The sequence below is a fragment of the Pelobates fuscus genome, chromosome 11, assembly GCF_036172605.1.
Source record: "Pelobates fuscus isolate aPelFus1 chromosome 11, aPelFus1.pri, whole genome shotgun sequence".
Classification (NCBI taxonomy): domain Eukaryota; kingdom Metazoa; phylum Chordata; class Amphibia; order Anura; family Pelobatidae; genus Pelobates; species Pelobates fuscus.
The window spans coordinates 38,011,457-38,034,235 of record NC_086327.1 but is presented as its reverse complement, the minus strand read 5'-3'; the positions used below and the strand labels follow the sequence as shown (position 1 = coordinate 38,034,235).

The window sequence follows — 22,779 nt, the reverse complement described above, 5'->3', positions numbered from 1 at the left end:
TAAAAATAAATAAATCCATTAAAAAAAACACATAAAAATTAGAAGTGATAAATGCATTTATTTTTATTTCTTCAGAATCCTTCAGAACCATGGAAAACACATTGCATGTATATCTGAAACCCCAGGCATGTTACTGCTTAACACCTTAAGGACCAAACTTCTGGAATAAAAGGGAATCATGACATGTCACACATGTCATGTGCCCTTCAGGGGTTAAAGCCCCCCTTTCTTCTTCATGTATAGATGGTGAATGGAGCCTAGAATTTAGCTCCAGATACCCCTGTCTGGCCCATGTGACCGAGGCAGGTGCCTAAAGTCACCCGTGGTAATCCTGCTCTGCCTGAAGCAATCTAATTAATACAATGACAGAGATTAAATAATTTTAAAATCATTGTCCGGCCAGTTTGATGGGTAAGTGTTTTAAGTAGGTTAGATAAATAACAAATTTTAAAATGTGCATCTTCACTGCTTTATGGAACAATTTCACGGAGTCTAGAATGAATAATATTAATTAAATATAAAACATCTTGTTTTCCTGTTTTATAGACAATTCAAAGTGATTAATTTATTTATTGTTTATCTTATGGAAAGATTCTCTCACACTTACCACAAATATACTTTGGACAACAAGGATCTGGTGAGTCAACTCTGACTTGGGTCTCCCATTGTTCACATTTCTCTACTATGCACTGCACATCCTTACATGGTTCCTGTAATGTTTACATACAATACATTAATAGGATACGTGGTAATGGTTAAACCAAGAAAACATAGGATTATTAGATAGAAATAATGTAGAAAAGGATAAAAAATATTTTTTATTCCGTCTTATAATGTAACAATATGATAGCCTTACCAGTGTTGAAGTTGATGGTGTAGTTGTCTGTTCTGGAACTGTAAAAATAAATAAATTCATTAAAAAACACATAAAAATTAGAAGTGGTAAATGCTTTTCTTCAGAATCCTTCAGAACCATGTAAAACACATTGCATGTATATCTGAAACCCCAGGCATGTTACTGCTTAACACCTCAAGGACCAAACTTCTGGAATAAAAGGGAATCATGACATGTCACACATGTCATGTGTCCTTCAGGGGTTAAAGCCCCCCTTTCTTCTTCATGTATAGATGGTGAATGGAGCCTAGAATTTAACTCCAGATACCCCTGTCTGGCCCATGTGACCGAGGCAGGTGCCTAAAGTCACCCATGGTAATCCTGCTCTGCCTGAAGCAATCTAATTAATACAATGACAGAGATTAAATAATTTTAAAATCATTGTCAGGCCAGTTTGATGGGTAAGTGGGTTAGATAAATAACACATTTTAAAGTGTGCATCTTCACTGCTTTATGGAACAATTTCACAGAGTCTAGAATGAATAATATTAATTAAATATAAAACATCTTGTTTTCCTGTTTTATAGACATATCAAAGTGATTAATTTATTAATTGTTTATTATTAATTTATTTATTGTTTATCTTATGGAAAGATTCTCTCACACTTACCACAAATGTACTTTGGACAACAAGGATCTGGTGAGTCAACTCTTACTTGGGTCTTCCCTTGTTCACATGTCTCTACTTTGCACTGCACATCCTTACATTGCTCCTGTAATGTTTAAATATAATACACACATTAATAAAATACATGGCAATGGTTAAGAATTCTGTGATTGCCTTTATTGTAAAAAAAATAGTGATTTAGAACAATATAGAATTCCATTATAGTCACAGCTTGGCCAGTGTTCAATTCACAATAATTTGGTGTTGAGAGAAAAAATAGTACATCTGTATAACTTTTAGGAAAGCCAGGTAAATATCTGAAAACAATTAAAAAAATAATTCCCAGTAGATTCTTACCGGTGGAGGAGTAGTGGGCACACCAAAGCTAATACCTGAAATAAGACAGATAACACTATTGAGTGATTGATTTCTTAATTGATTTTTGCATTGCCTATGTTGGATTATAGGTCAGCTATCAGTATGGAAACAAAAGTCAACTTACAGTCTTCAAATCGCACACAACGATGGGTAATCTCATCGAAAACCATGCCAGGGGCACAGATTGGATAACAGCCTTCAACTCTAAGAAAGAAATGAGACATATTGTTTTAATGCTTCTAATTCAGCAGTCAAGCAAATGGCTCAACATGTAGAAGATCTAAGTACATATCCTATTGGAGAAGTCTATTGATTTCTTTAAAAAATTATTCTAATAAGTGATTACCATTCCATATTGTTCTATGCATAGAATCATAACCTCACTTATATACTTTTCACTTGACAGCTACAGCTTTGTCTGTTTTATCAGAAAAGCATCATTACAAACATAATTCTAAATCTACATATATTGATTAAAACCATACTGGTATTCCTCAGAAATGCTGTTGTCACTTACTTGAGTGTGAGGGTGCACTTGGTTCCAAGAGGATCTGAGCATGTTGGAATGCAAGGGTTACTGCAAGCTCTGTACTTCCAAGTACAGATGGAGAAAGAGGGCAAACCAAAGCTTTCCTCTGTAAAAAAAAATATATATAAAACATGTTAAAACATAGTAAACCTTTTGGGTAACTCTTTGTTTAAAGCAAGCTTACACATATATTAATGCTTTAAATTAGCAAGGAGATCAGGTTCCATATATTCTATTTTTCTTCACTTTTTGTGTTTTAATGAATTTTTATCATACTCAGTTCATAAAATAATCAAATAATATTATGTGACACTGGCATATTATACAGTAATTTAACTTCATGTGCTAATTGAAGAATACAATAGTTTAACTGATTTTTATATTGCAAACTTTAGGAAACTTTTTATAGAATCTATGCAATCTTTTTTTTTTTTTTTTTTGTACCATGCTAAGGCACCATTAAATCTAATATTGTTTCTCCTTTCCATATCTTGAAAATAATTAAATTGTTTGTACAATTACCTCTCAGTTTGAAATTCATCACCAGCATGTTTCCAGACTTCACCTTGGACATAATTAATGAGTTATCATTTTTGATGGAAAGATACTGCCCACGGGATGTGAAGGACTCCAAGGCATTGTAGCCTCTGACCCAGCGACCTGCTCTCATGATGAATGTGGCCTGAGAACGGAAGCTGACGCTTGGTTGCCATTTCTGAAGACTGAGGCTGCCATCGCTATTTTGAACGATGAAGAAATTTGGATGTTCGGCGGATTCTAGTGAAACTAACTTCCTGCCATCTGAAAACAAAATCAAATTTATCAGTCAACATTCTGCAAAATATCCTTATTGTCCAAAGAACTAAGCAGAATTTGTTCTTTTATGCTTTTGTGCTAATTCTTAGAATTTCAGTAAAATGTTCTCCTTTCCATTTTATAAACTTGAATTATAATTTAACTAATTTAGCAATAAGCTAGGCCTTCTTTTTCACTAATGGAAAAGTTTTTAAAAAGTTTAGTATTGTTAGTCTATAAATTCTAGGCATGGCCAAGTTGGATCAAGTGCAAACCATGCCTCAAACCATACTACACATTACATATAGGAAAGAGACACAATGTAACAACTTACTCAGTGAGTCAATATAGAGGCTTGGCGTGACCATGAAGGTTGCAGCTAAGTTATTTGGCAAATCATCCTGGATCACATATACTTTCTTGGTAACAAAATCTGTCACCAGTGTGTTGCCATTCAACATGATCAAACGATAAGGTCCTTCTCCAGAAGCTAAAAAATAAACAGGACAGGTTGTTCTATAAATCAATACATACATTGGAGAATTATTTGAATGCATATGTATTGTAATATATAATCAGAAAAGCTGTGCTTTTATTGATCTGAATTGTCTTCAGATCGATGCATAATGTTACATGTATGGTTGTGTTCAGATCCACCTAAACACTTTGAATTAAAATAAACTAATGCTAAAATATTCTGGGCAGTTATATTGATAATATCTTGTCAAGTTTAAAAAATATTATATTTTTAAATAATTCGAAATGCATTTTAATTAAAGACTTGTCACAATTTCTGTAACAAATTCCTGGGAAATAAACAAATAGATTTTTGGTGACTTTTTGAAGGTCACATTTTTAACTTTGCCCATTTAAAAAAAAAATATGTTTGATATGGAAATGTTAGTACATGGTGTAGTACTTTATTCTTCATGCATATTTTACTTACCTCGGTTGTAATATTCACAGGGAGATGCTGCAAGAGATATAAGACAACAGGTTAAGTGGGCAATTAAGGGTGTACAAAATCCAAAGTTCTAAATATTTAAGAGGATATACTAACGGCATGTGTCAGGATTTCTCCAGTCAATGGTGATGCCCTTACGACAACAGGCACGGGCATAAGCAGCAAGTGATGTGCAGAAGCAGAGGCAGCTTTCCCCTTCTCTGCAGCTCTCTGTCTCTTCTACGCAAGCTGCGTAATAAGGTTGGACATTGACCTTTAAAGGGAAATATGAAAACTTAGTGAGCGTCAATTCTAGATGCCTGTCTGCTTTAAATTCAATAAGGATGATAAGGACAGGCTAAATAACAAATGATCTAACTATCTCCAAATCCTAAAACAATGTTAAAAAGGGAATAAGCACCGTAGAATATCCAGCTGTTGTTGAGTTTGTTGTGTTCTCTGGACTGTTATAGCATTACTGTACACAATCATAACATCTAAAACAGTAGTCTGCATGGCCCACCAATAATCCAGGATTTATGTATTTGCCTTGTTTGCTCCAATGGAGATACTGTCAAAAAAACTGGAATGTTGGTGGGTCAGGAAGACAGATTTGGGAACCACTGTTCTAGAGCAAATGAAGTACACTTAAGTCAAAAATGGGAACTTATCGCACTTCAGTGAAGCTAAGTATCCCTTTATAATAATCTTAAATTATGGAAATATGAGCAAGAAGACCTTTATTGTATTTAGTAGAAATTATAAAAAAAGTTTTAAAAAAAAAACCTACTGGTTAAACTATTTACCAGTATCTCAGAATTAAGTCTTACCTCAGTATGGCACAGTGCAAATTCTGAGCTCTTAAGCACACTGCAACGTTTCTCAACGTAACTCCTGTGGTTGTCACTTGGAACGAAGGGTGGTACCTCTGGTTCTGCGCACTGTGAAAAAAAACATATACATATTACATTTGCACTGTCAGAAATTAAATCAATCAAGTATTGTTATTCTGTAAGATGGTTAATTGATGTCCTACCTCTCCCAAAAGATATTGTGATGCATATTGCTCCATGTTACTTATGGCCAGTTCAGTAGTTGTTGATCCATCAGCATCACCGCACATTCCCAGAACCTTGCCCTGGAGAAGAGGAACATTTAGATGGTGATTATAACTTTTGATACTTGGTGGACTCCATGTATATTTACATGGATAAATATATATTAAAATGTTATAACTTTCAAACTCATTGTATCATTATTTTCAGTTTGGCAGTATTTAAGGCAGGGAGGCATAATGAAGTATCTACTATTAAAAAGGCCATTTTAAAAAGGAAAGCCACAATATTGATATCTTACCTGTAGGCTTGGCTCAAGTTGAACAATGACATCCAGATGTTGATCATAGTAGACAGTAAGACCTTCTGTGAAATGGGCTACTACGTAGAATCCAGAACGGTAGATCTTAACTTGAGCTTTGCTGTTAGGATCATATACCTGTAAAAACAGAACACTATTTGAACAACTGCTAATCGTTAACTAGGCACATTTGATAGTTTCTGTTACATGGGAATATGAATAATATTAAGAAGGAAAGTTAATAGCAATGCTTTTTAACAAGGATAGATACATTGAGCTTTTTTTTCCAAGTACTCCCTGAGCTCTTCATGTTATTATTACGTAACTTAATGTTCCTCATTTTATCCACAACAGAAGGATGAAAAAATTAGTTGATCCTGGTGGGAATTGAACATGTGACTCTGAGCTACAATAGCCAGCTTCCTTAACCACAAAGTTACTATGAAGATGCCAACTAGACTCTTTACCTGAGTTTGAGCTCTTTGTCAGGAATATTAGGAAAGCAGCCAGTTAATTATGGCAGAAAAGCCACCCTTGTGTAAATAAGCTTTATTGCATAATGGTTATTTGCAAAGCTACAGCTCTTCTTTATTAGGCCATATGCGGTTTGTATTTTAAGCTAGTCATATTTCCTAAAGAGATCTACAGGTTTTCCATTAGCATTTGGAGGCTGACATCTTAGCACTTTCTCAGTTATAGTTTCCCATAACCACAAAATAATAACATTTATTTTAGTTAACAGTATAATATAGTTGCAATCTGCTCTCATTCAAGTGTTTATCTCAATGTGTCAAAACAATGGAAAAAGAGATAATCTGAAATTAAAACAGGCAGCCCATTGAATGAGATTCAGCCCAGCAAATAATTAGGCTCTGTCTTACCACACTAGGCTCTCCCTCGGTCAGCGCTACACTAATGCCTTCAAATGCAATGGTAATATATTTTCTGGCCAAAGCTCCTCCAACAGATTCAGACCGGACATTTTGCATGATAACACGGAAGTTTGGAACAGCATCCTCTCGAGACTATGGAAAATAAAAAATAAAGTATCCATGTAAAATAATATATTTCACAGTATCTTCTCAACCTACAAAATTCCTTAAATTAAATTAATGTAATTGGTATTTATTTTATACATATTTTTACATTCTATATTTATACTCAATTCATATACAATATATGCCATCATCAGTAGAAGAAAATCTTACACTGTTAAAACAAGGGTGTGTTTGACAAAGATGGTCACAAATTGAATTAATGGGCTACAGACAGGAAAAAGTATCAGCACCCCCATTACATTATATTCTATTGTTTAAGCTTGGAACAGATCATAATTTGGGAACACACAGAGGAGCTTGCAGAAGGGACGATGATGTAATAATTTGCATAATTAAATATTACTCCATTGTAACATACCTGCACTAGGACAACTGGGCAATCCCTTGTGGTATATGTCTTCCAGATATTGTCAAAGAGGAAGAACTGGGATCCGGCATATGCATTACACACTTTATTGCAAGGATTGGTGGTACAGGAGAATTTGCCATTTTCACACGTGCTAGGATAGATAACAATAAACAGTATAATGGTAAAAATAGGAATATTGTATGTTACATAGTTACATAGTTACATAGCTGAAAAGAGACTTGCATCCATCAAATTCAGCCTTCCTCACATATGTTTTTGCTGTTGATCCAAAAGAAGGCAAATAAACCTAGTCTGAAGCACTTCCAATTCTGCAATTTTTCCGATAATTCAAACGTGGCTAGCTAAAATATTGGCTCTCAGCTTGATGAACCTATTATTTCACTGTGTTTATAAGTGAAGGATTTCTTTTGCTCATGTAAAATAAGTCTCTAGTTATCTGAACTGAGCACCAGCCATCTTTCTGGTCCCATAAACTGAAGAACTAGTTGTGCTTCGGTCATAGTGCACTTATTGAGTAAACAGCTCTCTAAGAGCACCTATACAGTTGAGTTTTAGAAAACAATAGATCTAATCTGTTCTTCAGCATAGGCATGCGTACAAGGTTTTCCAGTTATTCCCAGACACACCCTAGTGCATAGAGTTCGAGTTCACTTTAAGTTTTAAGGAAACCATTCTGTATATCTCAGTATCTGTGTAATCACTTTTAAAAAAAATACAGATTTTTGTGAATTGCTTTGCCTTTTTTTATTATTATTATTTTTAAAATAAAGTTTGGATGATAATTTTCTCTTGCACATCCTAGAGTAATGTGCTGTGCACACCTCTGATCTTTAGCGATATTTATTCAACATGACCACATGCATTTTTGACATCCAAGTTTTCATCAGTGGTACTTACCAAGTATTGCAGTCACTGGCCAGTGTTTCTCCAGGGTTGTATACATCATCTCCGTGAATACATGGACATTCGTTCAGTGGGATGCAGTTTCCATCGCTACCTCTCAATAGACTAGAATCAATACAATGAAACATTTAGCAAAAAGCAGGTTATCTTACCAGGTACCTAAACAAAACTAATATGTATATGTTCTGCTGGGCTATATTTAAACTTAGTTAATATTTGATTCAGTGTCCAGCAGACTCTTTTTGTTCCCATGCTTACCCGTGTTTGCAGATACAGCCTGTTGCGCATTCTGCACCGCAGCCCTGGTCAAGCACAGCCAGGAATTCACAGCTGGGTTCACAAGATTTCCCATATCCCAGGGAGCAATCAGAGAATATTTCATTTTCTGGGCATTCTTTAATCACTCCTAGAAAAGAAACAAGTGTTGAGTCTCAACGGATTATGGTTATAAAACCATAACTGAATGAATTCGAATGCCTATATTTAGAGCCCAACATTGACCAGTAGTCATTGTTGACTGTGTCTATGATGGTTGGAAACCATAATTACATCATCCTGAATATTTTGTTGTTGCGCTATCTCCAGTGATAAAGTAGCAAGAATATTAATGTGTAGGTGTCCTGCGAAAAAGCAGTTGACTTCTAAAGATGTTACAGTATTGGCCAAACTACAGGACTATGTCAATCTGAAAGTACACTCCTCTCAAAAGTGAGATTCACTTCTTTTTGGACACTTGACTTTTAAAGAACATGTAAGTTTCTATCATAAAACAAGGAGAAATGTATGTAAGGTATAGCAGGTATGTAGTTTCTTACCACCATTGTCAGGTTTATCTGTTCCGCTGCACTGTAGTATTCTTTCACAGGGGCTATAGGGAAACACATCCAGGATAAAGATTAGCTATAATGTCCTTGACCACACTACAGATGCCAAGCTTAACCATTTTGTTGATACAGAGGCCTTACATAAAATGTAGGGTTTAATCCTTCTCTAGACGAACTACTAAAATAAAACTTGACAATGATGTGAACGGAACACAGCGTTAAATTACCCATCTTGTATACTACAGAACAAAGTGAACCACATATAAACTAATGCAATGACTGCCTATTTGTCATGTTATTCATTTTATCTATTTTTTTATGTACTGTATTGGCCAGAGACCGACAGAAACTCATTTTTTTTTTCTCGTGGGAAAGCATGCGTTTTACAATTAGTTACTATTTTCCAATTAATCTGTATATCTTACCATGATTCTCCATTGGGGAATGTGATATTCTGACCTAGTTTGTACACATCATTGTTGACGTAGCAGGGACATTGCTCACTGTAAAATAAAGAAAATAATATATCATATATTTATGTATATTACTTATTACAATATTGAAAAAAAAACACATACACAAGATTCATAAATCATTCACGCAGAGCTAGAAAAATGAAAAAAGAAATTGAATGAAGCCTCTGCTATTTTTTTTATTACATAAAGTGTGATCCTAATTTTTAAGCAGGCAAACCTGGTGCTTTAATTAACTTATCAATGTCACAGATACCATCTAGCCTAGAAACTTGAATAAACTATTGAATATATTTTAGTTTCTCTTTCTTTTGTATAGTTCATACACATTCACTTTTTTGTTTAAACAAAATATCCAACATAATTGTTTAGTATCTTCTCCAGTACCATATCTTCTCCCACATATGAACATATAATTACTAATGATTATGTCCCTCTAAAGACTTCCCAGTCTCCTAATATCTTTCAATTATATTATCATAAACCAACATTTGGTAACTAAGGCATGAAGCCTACGCTCAACATACCCACTGACACATCGATCTAAAGTTGCATCATAATACAAATCACGAGGACAGATGCAGGCTTCGTTCAGAGGAATGCTGGATGAGATCTTCAATAGAGTAGCCGAATATTCAGCACAGTCTTGTTGGGTGAAAAGGTTGTCTGAACTAAGAAGCATGTCTTCTTGACATGTAGGGGCTGAAATCACAAAATAAAAATGGTATTATAATCAAGACTTCTTTGTTCTATTCAAAATGTTTTGGTACATATTTTAGACCACTGATATGACATATGGCATCTCATATTTTATTATTTGAATCTATATTTCAAATATGTGCTGAATATGGTTCATGTATTTAAAGGTTTACTCCAAGCACTATGACCAAATCTGTGTTTTGGAGTGGTCATGGTACAAGGACACTGTATGTAGTGGGTTCATAAGAAATACTGCATATGCTTAAATATTTCCTGTTGCTGCTGGAACTGTATCTCCAACGCCAGCAGCTTTCATTAGTCAGGATTTTGGAATCTCTATTTCTTTTTTTAAATGCAACAGTTATTTTATTTGCCCAATAAATGCAGATTAAATTCTTACTATCAAAATGTAATTATTTGCTTTTTTGTGAATCAGGAACACAGAGAGATTACTGGACGCATCAACTAATACTTACTGCAGAAAGTGAATGTAGAGCTCACAGGAATGAAGATGCCTGCCCTGGCACAGCGATAGGCATAGTCTGCAATAGCAGAGCAAAATCCTTCGGAGTTGCCATAGTAGATACTGTTGGCACAAGAAGCTTGGTAGCCATGAGTGTCAATCAGAAGACGACAATCTTCAAAGATGGAATCTTGGAAAGTACTAGTGCATGTTAATTCAGCAGTCACACGTTTATCTGAAAAAAACAAGGTTTTGATTAGTCATAAGAACTACCAAGCAATCAAGTGAAAAATTGTATGTCCTAACATAATTATACATTTTTGTTTTTATTTAAAAATCATTGCTGATTTCTAGAGGCATGGCTAGGCAACCTCTTGATGCCCCAAAACACTTGTAATCATCAGCGAACAAGGAAGTAGTTAGTTAAGAGTATGTTGGATTGTGCCATTATAATACGTTCTTTATCAGAGTCAATCCTTATTTTTTTATCAAAATGAAATAGAAAAGACAATTAAACAATCAAAATAGATTTGCTTGAAGCCAGTGCTCAAAGTAAACTCGTTTCATTTTATTGAGTAGTTTCTCTTGAAAATTCAATTTTCCTTACCTTCATTTTCCGCTTCTTTGGGTTTGTCTGCGCACTGGCCTGGGGTTTTCCAAGATACAGCGAATAAACCAGAAACTGTCTCTGTTATATCAAGTGAGCTCCTGCAATTCAAAATAAAATGGTAAAATCGTCAGGTTCATCAGTCAAAAAGAGCAAGCACTAGTAGATTTACTGAGCACACTTGTTAATTGCATTAAATAAGACACGGGTCAGAGCTGTATTAATATTAAACTAAACAAAAGGTTAAGAAAATATTGGGTTACAAAAATGAGCTATAAATTAGTCCAGGGCAGGCTCTATGTATTTATATACAAATCAAGTTACATGTCTTTAGCTATATCATCAGTTAGGAACAATCTCGACATTAAAACATACCGTCAATTTGCTTTTTAAGTGCATTAAGAGATTATAAATAAGGCCACATATGTATCAAGGGAATACCAGCTAAGCTGCCACAAACAAAAATAATAATATTTTTACCTGTAGTCATCATTACGGTTGTCATTGTAAGTTCCGCACAAACCACTGGTTTGGTCCTTGTAGCTGTTCTGAAGGATCACGTAAAGCCGGTTCCCCTTGAAGTCATATTGCAGGTTAAAGAAGTCACTAGCCACATCCAGGAAGACAGATGAGCTTCTGAGAATGGTGATGGTATCTAGGAGAAAATACAAAAAGAAACTCAAGATTACATGACATTAAACTATTCCACTTTAGAATTCCAAAAGTATAGATTAAAATATGTGGATTTAGCCTAATTTTACTTTTATAACTTCAGAAAGTAAGTATGCATTTTATAGTAGAATGAGGGCTTCAATTAGTGAATTGTCATTTGTGCATTTCCTTACGCCGCTGACCGTGATTTCAGTTGTATAAATATTTTCATTTGATACTTTGAGGTTTCATCCAACCAAAATGCATCAATTTGTTTTTGTTTGTTTTGCTCTCCACATATGTGTTAATCCAAACTAAAAGACAGAAAGTAGCACATGCTCAAATGCCACTAGGCATTTCAACAATTTTAATTATAGTATCAAGACGTTTTTTTTTTACCATGAATAAAATATGGAATAGCAGACTGTTTTCCTGCAGAGGTTATTGTGCCATCATATGAGAGGCTTAAGCTGGCTATAAGAGGTATATAGATGTCCACCGATTCAATACACACAGCCTTTGGATCCTAAAAACCAAGACAAAAAGAATGTCAAATATTGCCTTTTATTAGTCTGTTACATTGTCTTTTAAATGCTTCAAGAAATTGCCTACCTGTATACCATTTCTCAATTCAACGCAGGGCTTGTTGTTCAGGGTGATAGAGTAACTGGGTGTTTTTACCAAAACATAGCTGCAAGTTCCAGGATTTTCATACAAGGTGCCATCAAATGTGCGAACCATCTGATATCCAGTAATTGAACATATTCCTGATATAAAAGACATATATAAAAAAGATTAGACTTGTGGACGTGTTTGCTGTTAAAAGACAAGTGAACGTAACAGGCATTATATTTAGTTTGTATAAAGTATTTAGGATTAGGATTTTTTAAGGATTAGGATTTTTCTAGGATTAGGATTTACGAAATAGAGTTAGAAATTAGAGTTCTAGTATGAAAAACATTGTTCATTTACTTTCACCATTGGTAACTGTCTGTTATATAGCTGTAGTTTTTGGTTCAGTAAAGGTAGAGGAGAAAGAACTCTTACCTGGGCAGTCAAGGTTTTTAACACATGTAAGTGATCCACTGATGCAAGTGCTGAAATACAGAAGAAAAATAGAAAAGACATTAAAAGAATCAATAATCAATCATTTTAAATGGAGGCCAAACGATGCAGCCTCAGCCACCATAACCACATTTTCTAACCCACATATGGCAAATTCAGGCTGCCCTGGTTTACCAAAAGAGTTTTCGGCAAGTTGAACAATGCAAACATCTGGCACGTAACCAATTAAAGTAAATAGTGTTTTACTCAACCATTTTGTTTATTGAGATGTAACCTTGTCTCTTTTAATAGAGTGTCAAAGTAGTACCTTTAACGCTGAAAAAGGTGATGGCTGCATCAATTTTAAGCCTTAAGGTTTCTGTTTTTTTTTTATAAACTGGCAAATTAAAAACAGCAAATCAATACAATGTATACATACCAAGTAACACAATTAAGTACCAAGGAGTCTCCATCAGCCACTGAGTTTTTATTAAATATACAGTCTATCGGTGGGCCTCTGGTGATAGGGAGAGTTTCTGGCTCTGTAACGATTGCTGAAAAAAATATGAAAATATAGTTCACCAAGTCAAATTCTGGTGTAATGGCATATAACAGTATAAAAAAGTTTAAGCATCATTAAAAGAGGAATAACCCAAGCACACTGTCTTTGCGAGTGTATAAATCAATGGATTTGCTGTGACTGTATTTTTTTTATTTTCAATTTATTTAAAATAATTTTAAGCTTTTTAGTGCATTTTCTTTGTGACTAATAAAACATATGTATGGTATAATGCATATTGGACTTTAACCTTCAATTCAAGAAAGGTTGAAATAAAAAAAGAAATGGTTGTTTTAGTTTACTCACATTTGACTTCATTTTCAGTATATAGTAAGGGAACACGTTCAGTGATGACAGGAGGTTCGTACACGGTTACAGGAATCTCGGTTGGAGTAGCAACTGTACCAGTTTCTTCAATTTCCAGGTCAATATCTTCTATAGTTTTTTTAACTAAAAGCAGAAATTAACAATTTTTGATGACCTTTATACAAATTGTTACATAATATAAATGGAATTTGTTTAATTTTATACTTCATTTAGTAACGCTAGGCTTGGGAATGCATTTTCTTGTGAATAGTCCTATTTATCTTACCTGCTTCTTCTTCTCTTAATTAATCTCATGTTGCTGTATTTAACTGTACATGGTGTTTAGTTAACTGGGCTTTTAATGAGAGATAAATTGGGCAAAGAGGACAATATGAAAGGAGTCTTCAGATGTTTCTCTATTGTTACTGTAGCACATGTGTCTGACAACAAAATATTTTAGAAGGTATTTCTATCCATTCAAGTCTACTCTTCACCATATGACCCACATTTGCTCACTGTATAAATATATCTCAATATAAACAATATGAAAAAAGAGCACGTCTAATCTACCATCAACTGTTGTGATTAAAAAAAAGTAGTGTTAAAAACTACTTAATTATAATTTGATTTATATGTTCATCTATACATCATAAAAACAGACGTAAGAGAACTTGAATGGCTGAAAAACATACATTTCTCTTCAGATGATTCATCATGACTCTCATTTTCTCCATCTTTGAATCCCCACTTGGTAGTCTTCCCCTTATTATTGTGCCCATAGGCATGACCATGTTGGGTCTTTTCTTCAAACGTTCCTTTTACGTGAGTGCCTTCATAGATTAAAAGCAAAACAGCAAACAAAAAAAATAAGCCTCCTTCCATCAAGCTGCATGCTTATTTATTTTGATATATTATTGTTGCAAGGTTTTAAAGTTATTAACCATGTAAAATAAAATTTCTAAAAATATTATACTTAAGTGCTTACTATCTAAAAATATTTAGAAAGACACCCCAAGTACCATAATTGTGAAAGACTATTACAGTATTTATGGTGCTAGAAAGCAGCCCATGAAAATGTATATTGTTTTTTTGTTTTTGTGAATCTTATCTTATCTATATCTATGTCACTAATGTTCCCTCCCTACTTAGTGATTTAAGCATGCAGTCAAAATGTAAAACGTCCTGTCCAGCTCAGTTTTAGTTGCTCTGTATCAAGCAGTTAAAGTGCATGCCAGCTCCTAGGACTGCTCTTCCAACTAAATGCAACTGACTTGAATATTAGGAGTCGATTAAACATGCTCCCACCCTTCCAAATTCTTTAATGGCTCTTCTTTGCTTTATAACTAAATCGGAAGAGTGATGAAGTCCAGTGGTGAGCAATGTTGATAAAAAGAAATTACATTTTCCTATGTACCAATGTAGGCATCATAGTTATATTTTCTATTTGAAAAAAAAACAAAATTTAATAGGAAAACAATATACCTTTTAAAGTGATTCCCTCTATAATTGTCGTAAATTAAAACAGCTTGATAGAACTTGTATACTTTGCTTAAAGTTATAGCCTTCAATATAGTTTAAAACATGCAAGAATTCTATCAAGTTTAAAAGTAAATTGTTAACTTGAACAACGGACCTTTATGTTTTTTGAAAGAGCTTTTTTCCTCTTCAATGGAGCTTTCACTTTCAGAGAACTTCTTCCATCCACCCTTTCCTTTACCTTTAATGGTGATTGTACTCTGCTCGCTTGAAGATGCAAATTTCTGTTTACCACCCCCGCGTCCTATTTTTAATCAAGTTAATAATAATATTTATGTAATTTAAAAAATATAAATTCTTTGTCAAATATCTTTTTCATTGTCTTAGCAGATTGTGTGTAGAACTATTTAAAACATATATTCTGAAGGAGAGAAATTAAACAAAACCCTATTAAATAATTAAAGAATAATTTTACTAACGTTTTTCTTTGTTGAATGAGTCTTCTGTATTTTCACTTGAATGAATCTCTTCACTCTCAGATGTTTTCTTCCAACCCTTCTTTCTACTAGACTTGTCCGTTTCCTCCTCACTGTTACTGCCACCTTCCTCGTGTTTCTTATTTTTATGGCCGAATTTCCCGTTTAACTCCACGCTGGCAGCTTCGCCACCTAACTGTACAGTTACACCATGGAAATCTGTTTTAAAAAAAATTAAATAAAAATAGGATCTCGTTAGAAAAAAAATAAAATCATGGAGCTTATAACATGTAGAACATGTAGACAGCATATAATAGGCAATAGATCATGACTGATCATGACAGTGCAAAAATAAATTCACCAATTCAATAATATTGTTCAGGAAAAGGGGTAAAACAGTACATTTTAAATATTCAGCTAATGTAAAAAGATTTTACATACTTTTTCTTGATTTGAATGAGTCTTTTCTCTCCTCACTTGATTCCTCCTTCCAATTTTTCTTCCAGCCACCCTCAACCTTTCCATGGAAAGTGGCTGTTACCTCCTCGCTGTTGAAGTCGTGTTTCTCATTCTGGTCACTATCCTCATCTTTCACCTTCAAGTTGCCAGCTTCGCCACCCACTTGTACATTTTCACCATCTAGTTTAGGAAATTTTACATAAGTATTGTCCTATTCCTACGTACTTTGAATTATAGAAAGTTTATATTTGCAGTGTAGAAGGCCCTGCTCAAACAAGCGTCCAGTCTATAAGGATTTGAGGTAGGCAGATATTTATTGATGTATATGTATAAAATGTATCTATCTATCTATCTGTAAATTTTCCTTCCTTTTACTGAAAATCTTCTACAGGCTTACTCCAAGCACCATAACCCATTTAGTAATTTGAAGTGGTCACTGCATTTTCAGAATGTCAATTTTAAACACTACACATACATAGATAAGCTAGCTACCAGAGATGTAGCTAAACCTTGTAATATTCTACTCACAACTCCATCAATTTATCTTTTTAACTTCTCCAACTAGTCCTGAATTCATAGTGCCCATGGTGTATTCTGGTATACACCTCTAAAATTTATGTTTGTACCGCCAATTTCTAAATTGCAAAGTGAATCTAATTAAACAAATTGAAATAACAATTTGCTTGTTTAGAATTCATATTTTAAAACTGAAAAAATATTAAACATGTAAATAAAAAGGTAGTTGAATACAAATCTGACTATGTATTTCATATAGAAGTTTACTAACTTTTGATTCCTTCTAACTCTCTGCTCCTATCTCCAGCAGCAATTGTCTTTTTGCCTTCCCAGCAAATATGGAATGTATGGTGACCATGAATGGCTCATCCTCCAAAAATGTATACATCACCATTCGTCCCAAGTGAATTTATTTAAAGAATTCAATCTATATTAGCTTTCGTGCATATGCATTTTAAGCCTAAATTCTTCATCACTTCCAATTAATATTGAATTCATGGTGTCTGCGACCTGCTCAACCTTTAACCTCTATTTTAACCACAAATTTCTACATTGCCATTCAGGCTGACTCTAATTAAACAAATAAAACAAGCTATTAAAATAAAATGTAAACATTCAAACAACCATTAGCAATTCTGGATTCATATATTAATAACGTAAATGTATGAGAAATGTTTTCTCAAAACAAGTAGAGTAGGGAAAAGCTGAAATTAAGTTTCCTAAAAAACTTTACTAACATTTGCTTCCTTCTAATTCTCCGCTCACACCTCCACCAATGATTGTCTTCTTCCCTTCCCAGCTAGTACTGAATTCACGGTGTCCATGACCTTCTCCACCTCCAAGTTCTATTTTTGCACCACCAATTTCTACATTGCCATTCAGGCCAACGGAATCTAATTAAACACATTTAAACAACTATTAGCATTTGTTGGTTCATATTGTAATTCTGAAAATGTATGAGAAATGTGTTCTCAAAACAACTAGAGGTAGGAAAAGCGGAAATTAAATTCCATTAAAAAAACAAACATTACTAACGTTTGCTTCCTTCTATTTCTCCGCTCACACCTCCACCAATGATTGTCTTCTTCCCTTCCCAGCTAGTACTGAATTCATGGTGTCCATGAAATTCTCCACCTCCAATCTCTATTTTGGCACCACCAATTTCTACATTGCCATTCAGGCCAACTGAATCTAATTAAACACATTTAAAAAACTATTAGCATTTGTTGGTTCATAATGTAATTCTGAAAATGTATGAGAAAAGTGTTCTCAAAACAACTAGAGGTAGGAAAAGCTGAAATTAAATTCCATTAAAAAAACAAACATTACTAACGTTTGCTTCCTTCTAATTCTCCGCTCACACCTCCACCAATGATTGTCTTCTTCCCTTCCCAGCTAGTACTGAATTCATGGTGTCCATGACCTTCTCCACCTCCAAGTTCTATTTTTGCACCACCAAGTTCTACATCACCATTAAATCCAATTGAATCTAATTATATGAATTGAAAACTGTTAGCTTTTGTGGATTAACATATAAATCTATTTTATTTTTAATATTTCACTTAAGAAGGGCATTGGAAACAAAGTAACATTATATAGAAAGATTTACTAACGTTTGCTTCCTTCTAATTCTCCGCTCACACCTCCACCAATGATTGTCTTCTTCCCTTCCCAGCTAGTACTGAATTCATGGTGTCCATGACCTTCTCCACCTCCAAGCTCTATTTTGGCACCACCAATTTCTACATTGCCATTCAGGCCAACTGAATCTAATTAAAAACATTTAAACAACTATTAGCATTTGTTGGTTCATAATGTAATTCTGAAAATGTATGAGAAATGTGTTCTCAAAACAACTAGAGGTAGGAAAAGCTGAAATTAAATTCCATTAAAAAAAACAAACATTACTAACGTTTGCTTCCTTCTAATTCTCCGCTCACACCTCCACCAATGATTGTCTTCTTCCCTTCCCAGCTAGTAATGAATTCACGGTATCCATGACCTTCTCCACCTCCAAGTTCTATTTTTGCACCACCAAGTTCTACATCACCATTCAATCCAATTGAATCTAATTGTATGAATTGAAAACTGTTAGCTTTGGTGGATTAATATATAAATCTATTTTATTTTTAATATTTCACTTAAGAAGGGCATTGGAAACAAAGTAACATTATATAGAAAGATTTACTAACGTTTGCTTCCTTCTATTTCTCCGCTCACACCTCCACCAATGATTGTCTTCTTCCCTTCCCAGCTAGTACTGAATTCATGGTGTCCATGACCTTCTCCACCTCCAAGCTCTATTTTGGCACCACCAATTTCTACGTTGCCATTCAGGCCAACTGAATCTAATTAAACACATTTAAACAACTATTAGCATTTGTTGGTTCATATTGTAATTCTGAAAATGTATGAGAAATGTGTTCTCAAAACAACTAGAGGTAGGAAAAGCTGAAATTAAATTCCATTAAAAAAACAAACATTACTAACGTTTGCTTCCTTCTAATTCTCCGCTCACACCTCCACCAATGATTGTCTTCTTCCCTTCCCAGCTAGTACTGAATTCATGGTGTCCATGACCTTCTCCACCTCCAAGTTCTATTTTTGCACCACCAAGTTCTACATCACCATTCAATCCAATTGAATCTAATTATATGAATTGAAAACTGTTAGCTTTTGTGGATTAACATATAAATCTATTTTATTTTTTATATTTTACTTAAGAAGGGCATTGGAAACAAAGTAACATTATATAGAAAGATTTACTAACGTTTGCTTCCTTCTATTTCTCCGCTCACACCTCCACCAATGATTGTCTTCTTCCCTTCCCAGCTAGTACTGAATTCATGGTGTCCATTACCTTCTCCACCTCCAAGCTCTATTTTGGCACCACCAATTTCTACGTTGCCATTCAGGCCAACTGAATCTAATTAAACACATTTAAACAACTATTAGCATTTGTTGGTTCATATTGTAATTCTGAAAATGTATGAGAAATGTGTTCTCAAAACAACTAGAGGTAGGAAAAGCTGAAATTAAATTCCATTAAAAAAACAAACATTACTAACGTTTGCTTCCTTCTAATTCTCCGCTCACACCTCCACCAATGATTGTCTTCTTCCCTTCCCAGCTAGTACTGAATTCATGGTGTCCAAGATCTTCTCCACCTCCAACTTCTATTTTTGCACCACCAAGTTCTACATCACCATTAAATCCAATTGAATCTAATTATATGAATTGAAAACTGTTAGCTTTTGTGGATTAACATATCAATCTATTTTATTTTTAATATTTCACTTAAGAAGGGCATTGGAAACAAAGTAACATTATATAGAAAGATTTACTAACGTTTGCTTCCTTCTAATTCTCCGCTCACACCTCCACCAATTATTGTCTTCTTCCCTTCCCAGCTAGTACTGAATTCATGGTGTCCATGACCTTCTCCACCTCCAAGCTCTATTTTGGCACCACCAATTTCTACATTGCCATTCAGGCCAACTGAATCTAATTAAAAACATTTAAACAACTATTAGCATTTGTTGGTTCATAATGTAATTCTGAAAATGTATGAGAAATGTGTTCTCAAAACAACTAGAGGTAGGAAAAGCTGAAATTAAATTCCATTAAAAAAAACAAACATTACTAACGTTTGCTTCCTTCTAATTCTCCGCTCACACCTCCACCAATGATTGTCTTCTTCCCTTCCCAGCTAGTAATGAATTCACGGTATCCATGACCTTCTCCACCTCCAAGTTCTATTTTTGCACCACCAAGTTCTACATCACCATTCAATCCAATTGAATCTAATTATATGAATTGAAAACTGTTAGCTTTGGTGGATTAATATATAAATCTATTTTATTTTTAATATTTCACTTAAGAAGGGCATTGGAAACAAAGTAACATTATATAGAAAGATTTACTAACGTTTGCTTCCTTCTATTTCTCCGCTCACACCTCCACCAATGATTGTCTTCTTCCCTTCCCAGCTAGTACTGAATTCATGGTGTCCATGACCTTCTCCACCTCCAAGCTCTATTTTGGCACCACCAATTTCTACGTTGCCATTCAGGCCAACTGAATCTAATTAAACACATTTAAACAACTATTAGCATTTGTTGGTTCATATTGTAATTCTGAAAATGTATGAGAAATGTGTTCTCAAAACAACTAGAGGTAGGAAAAGCTGAAATTAAATTCCATTAAAAAAACAAACATTACTAACGTTTGCTTCCTTCTAATTCTCCGCTCACACCTCCACCAATGATTGTCTTCTTCCCTTCCCAGCTAGTACTGAATTCATGGTGTCCATGACCTTCTCCACCTCCAAGTTCTATTTTTGCACCACCAAGTTCTACATCACCATTCAATCCAATTGAATCTAATTATATGAATTGAAAACTGTTAGCTTTTGTGGATTAACATATAAATCTATTTTATTTTTTATATTTTACTTAAGAAGGGCATTGGAAACAAAGTAACATTATATAGAAAGATTTACTAACGTTTGCTTCCTTCTATTTCTCCGCTCACACCTCCACCAATGATTGTCTTCTTCCCTTCCCAGCTAGTACTGAATTCATGGTGTCCATGACCTTCTCCACCTCCAAGCTCTATTTTGGCACCACCAATTTCTATGTTGCCATTCAGGCCAACTGAATCTAATTAACCACATTTAAACAACTATTAGTATTTGTTGGTTCATATTGTAATTCTGAAAATGTATGAGAAATGTGTTCTCAAAACAACTAGAGGTAGGAAAAGCTGAAATTAAATTCCATTAAAAAACAAACATTACTAACGTTTGCTTCCTTCTATTTCTCCGCTCACACCTCCACCAATGATTGTCTTCTTCCCTTCCCAGCTAGTACTGAATTCATGGTGTCCATGACCTTCTCCACCTCCAATCTCTATTTTGGCACCACCAATTTCTACATTGCCATTCAGGCCAACTGAATCTAATTAAACACATTTAAACAACTATTAGCATTTGTTGGTTCATAATGTAATTCTGAAAATGTATGAGAAATGTGTTCTCAAAACAACTAGAGGTAGGAAAAGCTGAAATTAAATTCCATTAAAAAAACAAACATTACTAACGTTTGCTTCCTTCTATTTCTCCGCTCACACCTCCACCAATGATTGTCTTCTTCCCTTCCCAGCTAGTACTGAATTCACGGTGTCCATGACCTTCTCCACCTCCAAGTTCTATTTTTGCACCACCAAGTTCTACATCACCATTCAATCCAATTGAATCTAATTATATCAATTGAAAACGGTTAGCTTTTGTGGATTAATAGATCAATCTATTTTATTTTTAATATTTTACTTAAGAAGGGCATTGGAAACAAAGTAACATTATATAGAAAGATTTACTAACGTTTGCTTCCTTCTATTTCTCCGCTCACACCTCCACCAATGATTGTCTTCTTCCCTTCCCAGCTAGTACTGAATTCATGGTGTCCATGACCTTCTCCACCTCCAATCTCTATTTTGGCACCACCAATTTCTACATTGCCATTCAGGCCAACTGAATCTAATTAAACACATTTAAACAACTATTAGCATTTGTTGGTTCATAATGTAATTCTGAAAATGTATGAGAAATGTGTTCTCAAAACAACTAGAGGTAGGAAAAGCTGAAATTAAATTCCATTAAAAAAACAAACATTACTAACGTTTGCTTCCTTCTAATTCTCCGCTCACACCTCCACCAATGATTGTCTTCTTCCCTTCCCAGCTAGTACTGAATTCACGGTGTCCATGACCTTCTCCACCTCCAAGTTCTATTTTTGCACCACCAAGTTCTACATCACCATTCAATCCAATTAAATCTAATTATATCAATTGAAAACTGTTAGCTTTTGTGGATTAATATATAAATCTATTTTATTTTTAATATTTCACTTAAGAAGGGCATTGGAAACAAAGTAACATTATATAGAAAGATTTACTAACGTTTGCTTCCGTCTATTTCTCCGCTCACACCTCCACCAATGATTGTCTTCTTCCCTTCCCAGCTAGTACTGAATTCATGGTGTCCATTACCTTCTCCACCTCCAAGCTCTATTTTGGCACCACCAATTTCTACGTTGCCATTCAGGCCAACTGAATCTAATTAAACACATTTAAACAACTATTAGCATTTGTTGGTTCATATTGTAATTCTGAAAATGTTTGAGAAATGTGTTCTCAAAACAACTAGAGGTAGGAAAAGCTGAAATTAAATTCCATTAAAAAAACAAACATTACTAACGTTTGCTTCCTTCTAATTCTCCGCTCACACCTCCACCAATGATTGTCTTCTTCCCTTCCCAGCTAGTACTGAATTCACGGTGTCCATGACCTTCTCCACCTCCAAGTTCTATTTTTGCACCACCAAGTTCTACATC

General features: G+C 34.4%; 1 protein-coding gene across 1 annotated transcript in view; it reads right to left on the bottom strand.

Moving 5' to 3' along the window:
• LOC134576866 (uncharacterized) overlaps positions 1–22,779 on the bottom strand; it is an 83,415-nt gene that overhangs the window by 35,639 nt on the left and 24,997 nt on the right. Inside the window, exons 43-74 of the mRNA XM_063435556.1 lie at positions 15,854–16,051; positions 15,416–15,631; positions 15,094–15,240; positions 14,153–14,290; positions 13,461–13,604; positions 13,035–13,149; positions 12,599–12,648; positions 12,164–12,318; positions 11,951–12,077; positions 11,381–11,555; positions 10,901–11,001; positions 10,307–10,528; positions 9,659–9,833; positions 9,084–9,161; positions 8,650–8,702; positions 8,093–8,240; positions 7,829–7,939; positions 6,920–7,061; positions 6,385–6,528; positions 5,504–5,641; positions 5,184–5,285; positions 4,978–5,088; positions 4,265–4,421; positions 4,151–4,177; positions 3,539–3,694; positions 2,932–3,210; positions 2,398–2,515; positions 2,005–2,084; positions 1,860–1,894; positions 1,506–1,608; positions 857–894; positions 608–710 (exon numbers count right to left, since the gene is read on the bottom strand). Of these exons, the coding sequence (XP_063291626.1) occupies positions 608–710; positions 857–894; positions 1,506–1,608; positions 1,860–1,894; positions 2,005–2,084; positions 2,398–2,515; positions 2,932–3,210; positions 3,539–3,694; positions 4,151–4,177; positions 4,265–4,421; positions 4,978–5,088; positions 5,184–5,285; positions 5,504–5,641; positions 6,385–6,528; positions 6,920–7,061; positions 7,829–7,939; positions 8,093–8,240; positions 8,650–8,702; positions 9,084–9,161; positions 9,659–9,833; positions 10,307–10,528; positions 10,901–11,001; positions 11,381–11,555; positions 11,951–12,077; positions 12,164–12,318; positions 12,599–12,648; positions 13,035–13,149; positions 13,461–13,604; positions 14,153–14,290; positions 15,094–15,240; positions 15,416–15,631; positions 15,854–16,051 (4,086 nt within the window). The remainder of the gene's footprint in view (positions 1–607; positions 711–856; positions 895–1,505; positions 1,609–1,859; positions 1,895–2,004; positions 2,085–2,397; positions 2,516–2,931; positions 3,211–3,538; positions 3,695–4,150; positions 4,178–4,264; positions 4,422–4,977; positions 5,089–5,183; positions 5,286–5,503; positions 5,642–6,384; positions 6,529–6,919; positions 7,062–7,828; positions 7,940–8,092; positions 8,241–8,649; positions 8,703–9,083; positions 9,162–9,658; positions 9,834–10,306; positions 10,529–10,900; positions 11,002–11,380; positions 11,556–11,950; positions 12,078–12,163; positions 12,319–12,598; positions 12,649–13,034; positions 13,150–13,460; positions 13,605–14,152; positions 14,291–15,093; positions 15,241–15,415; positions 15,632–15,853; positions 16,052–22,779) is intronic.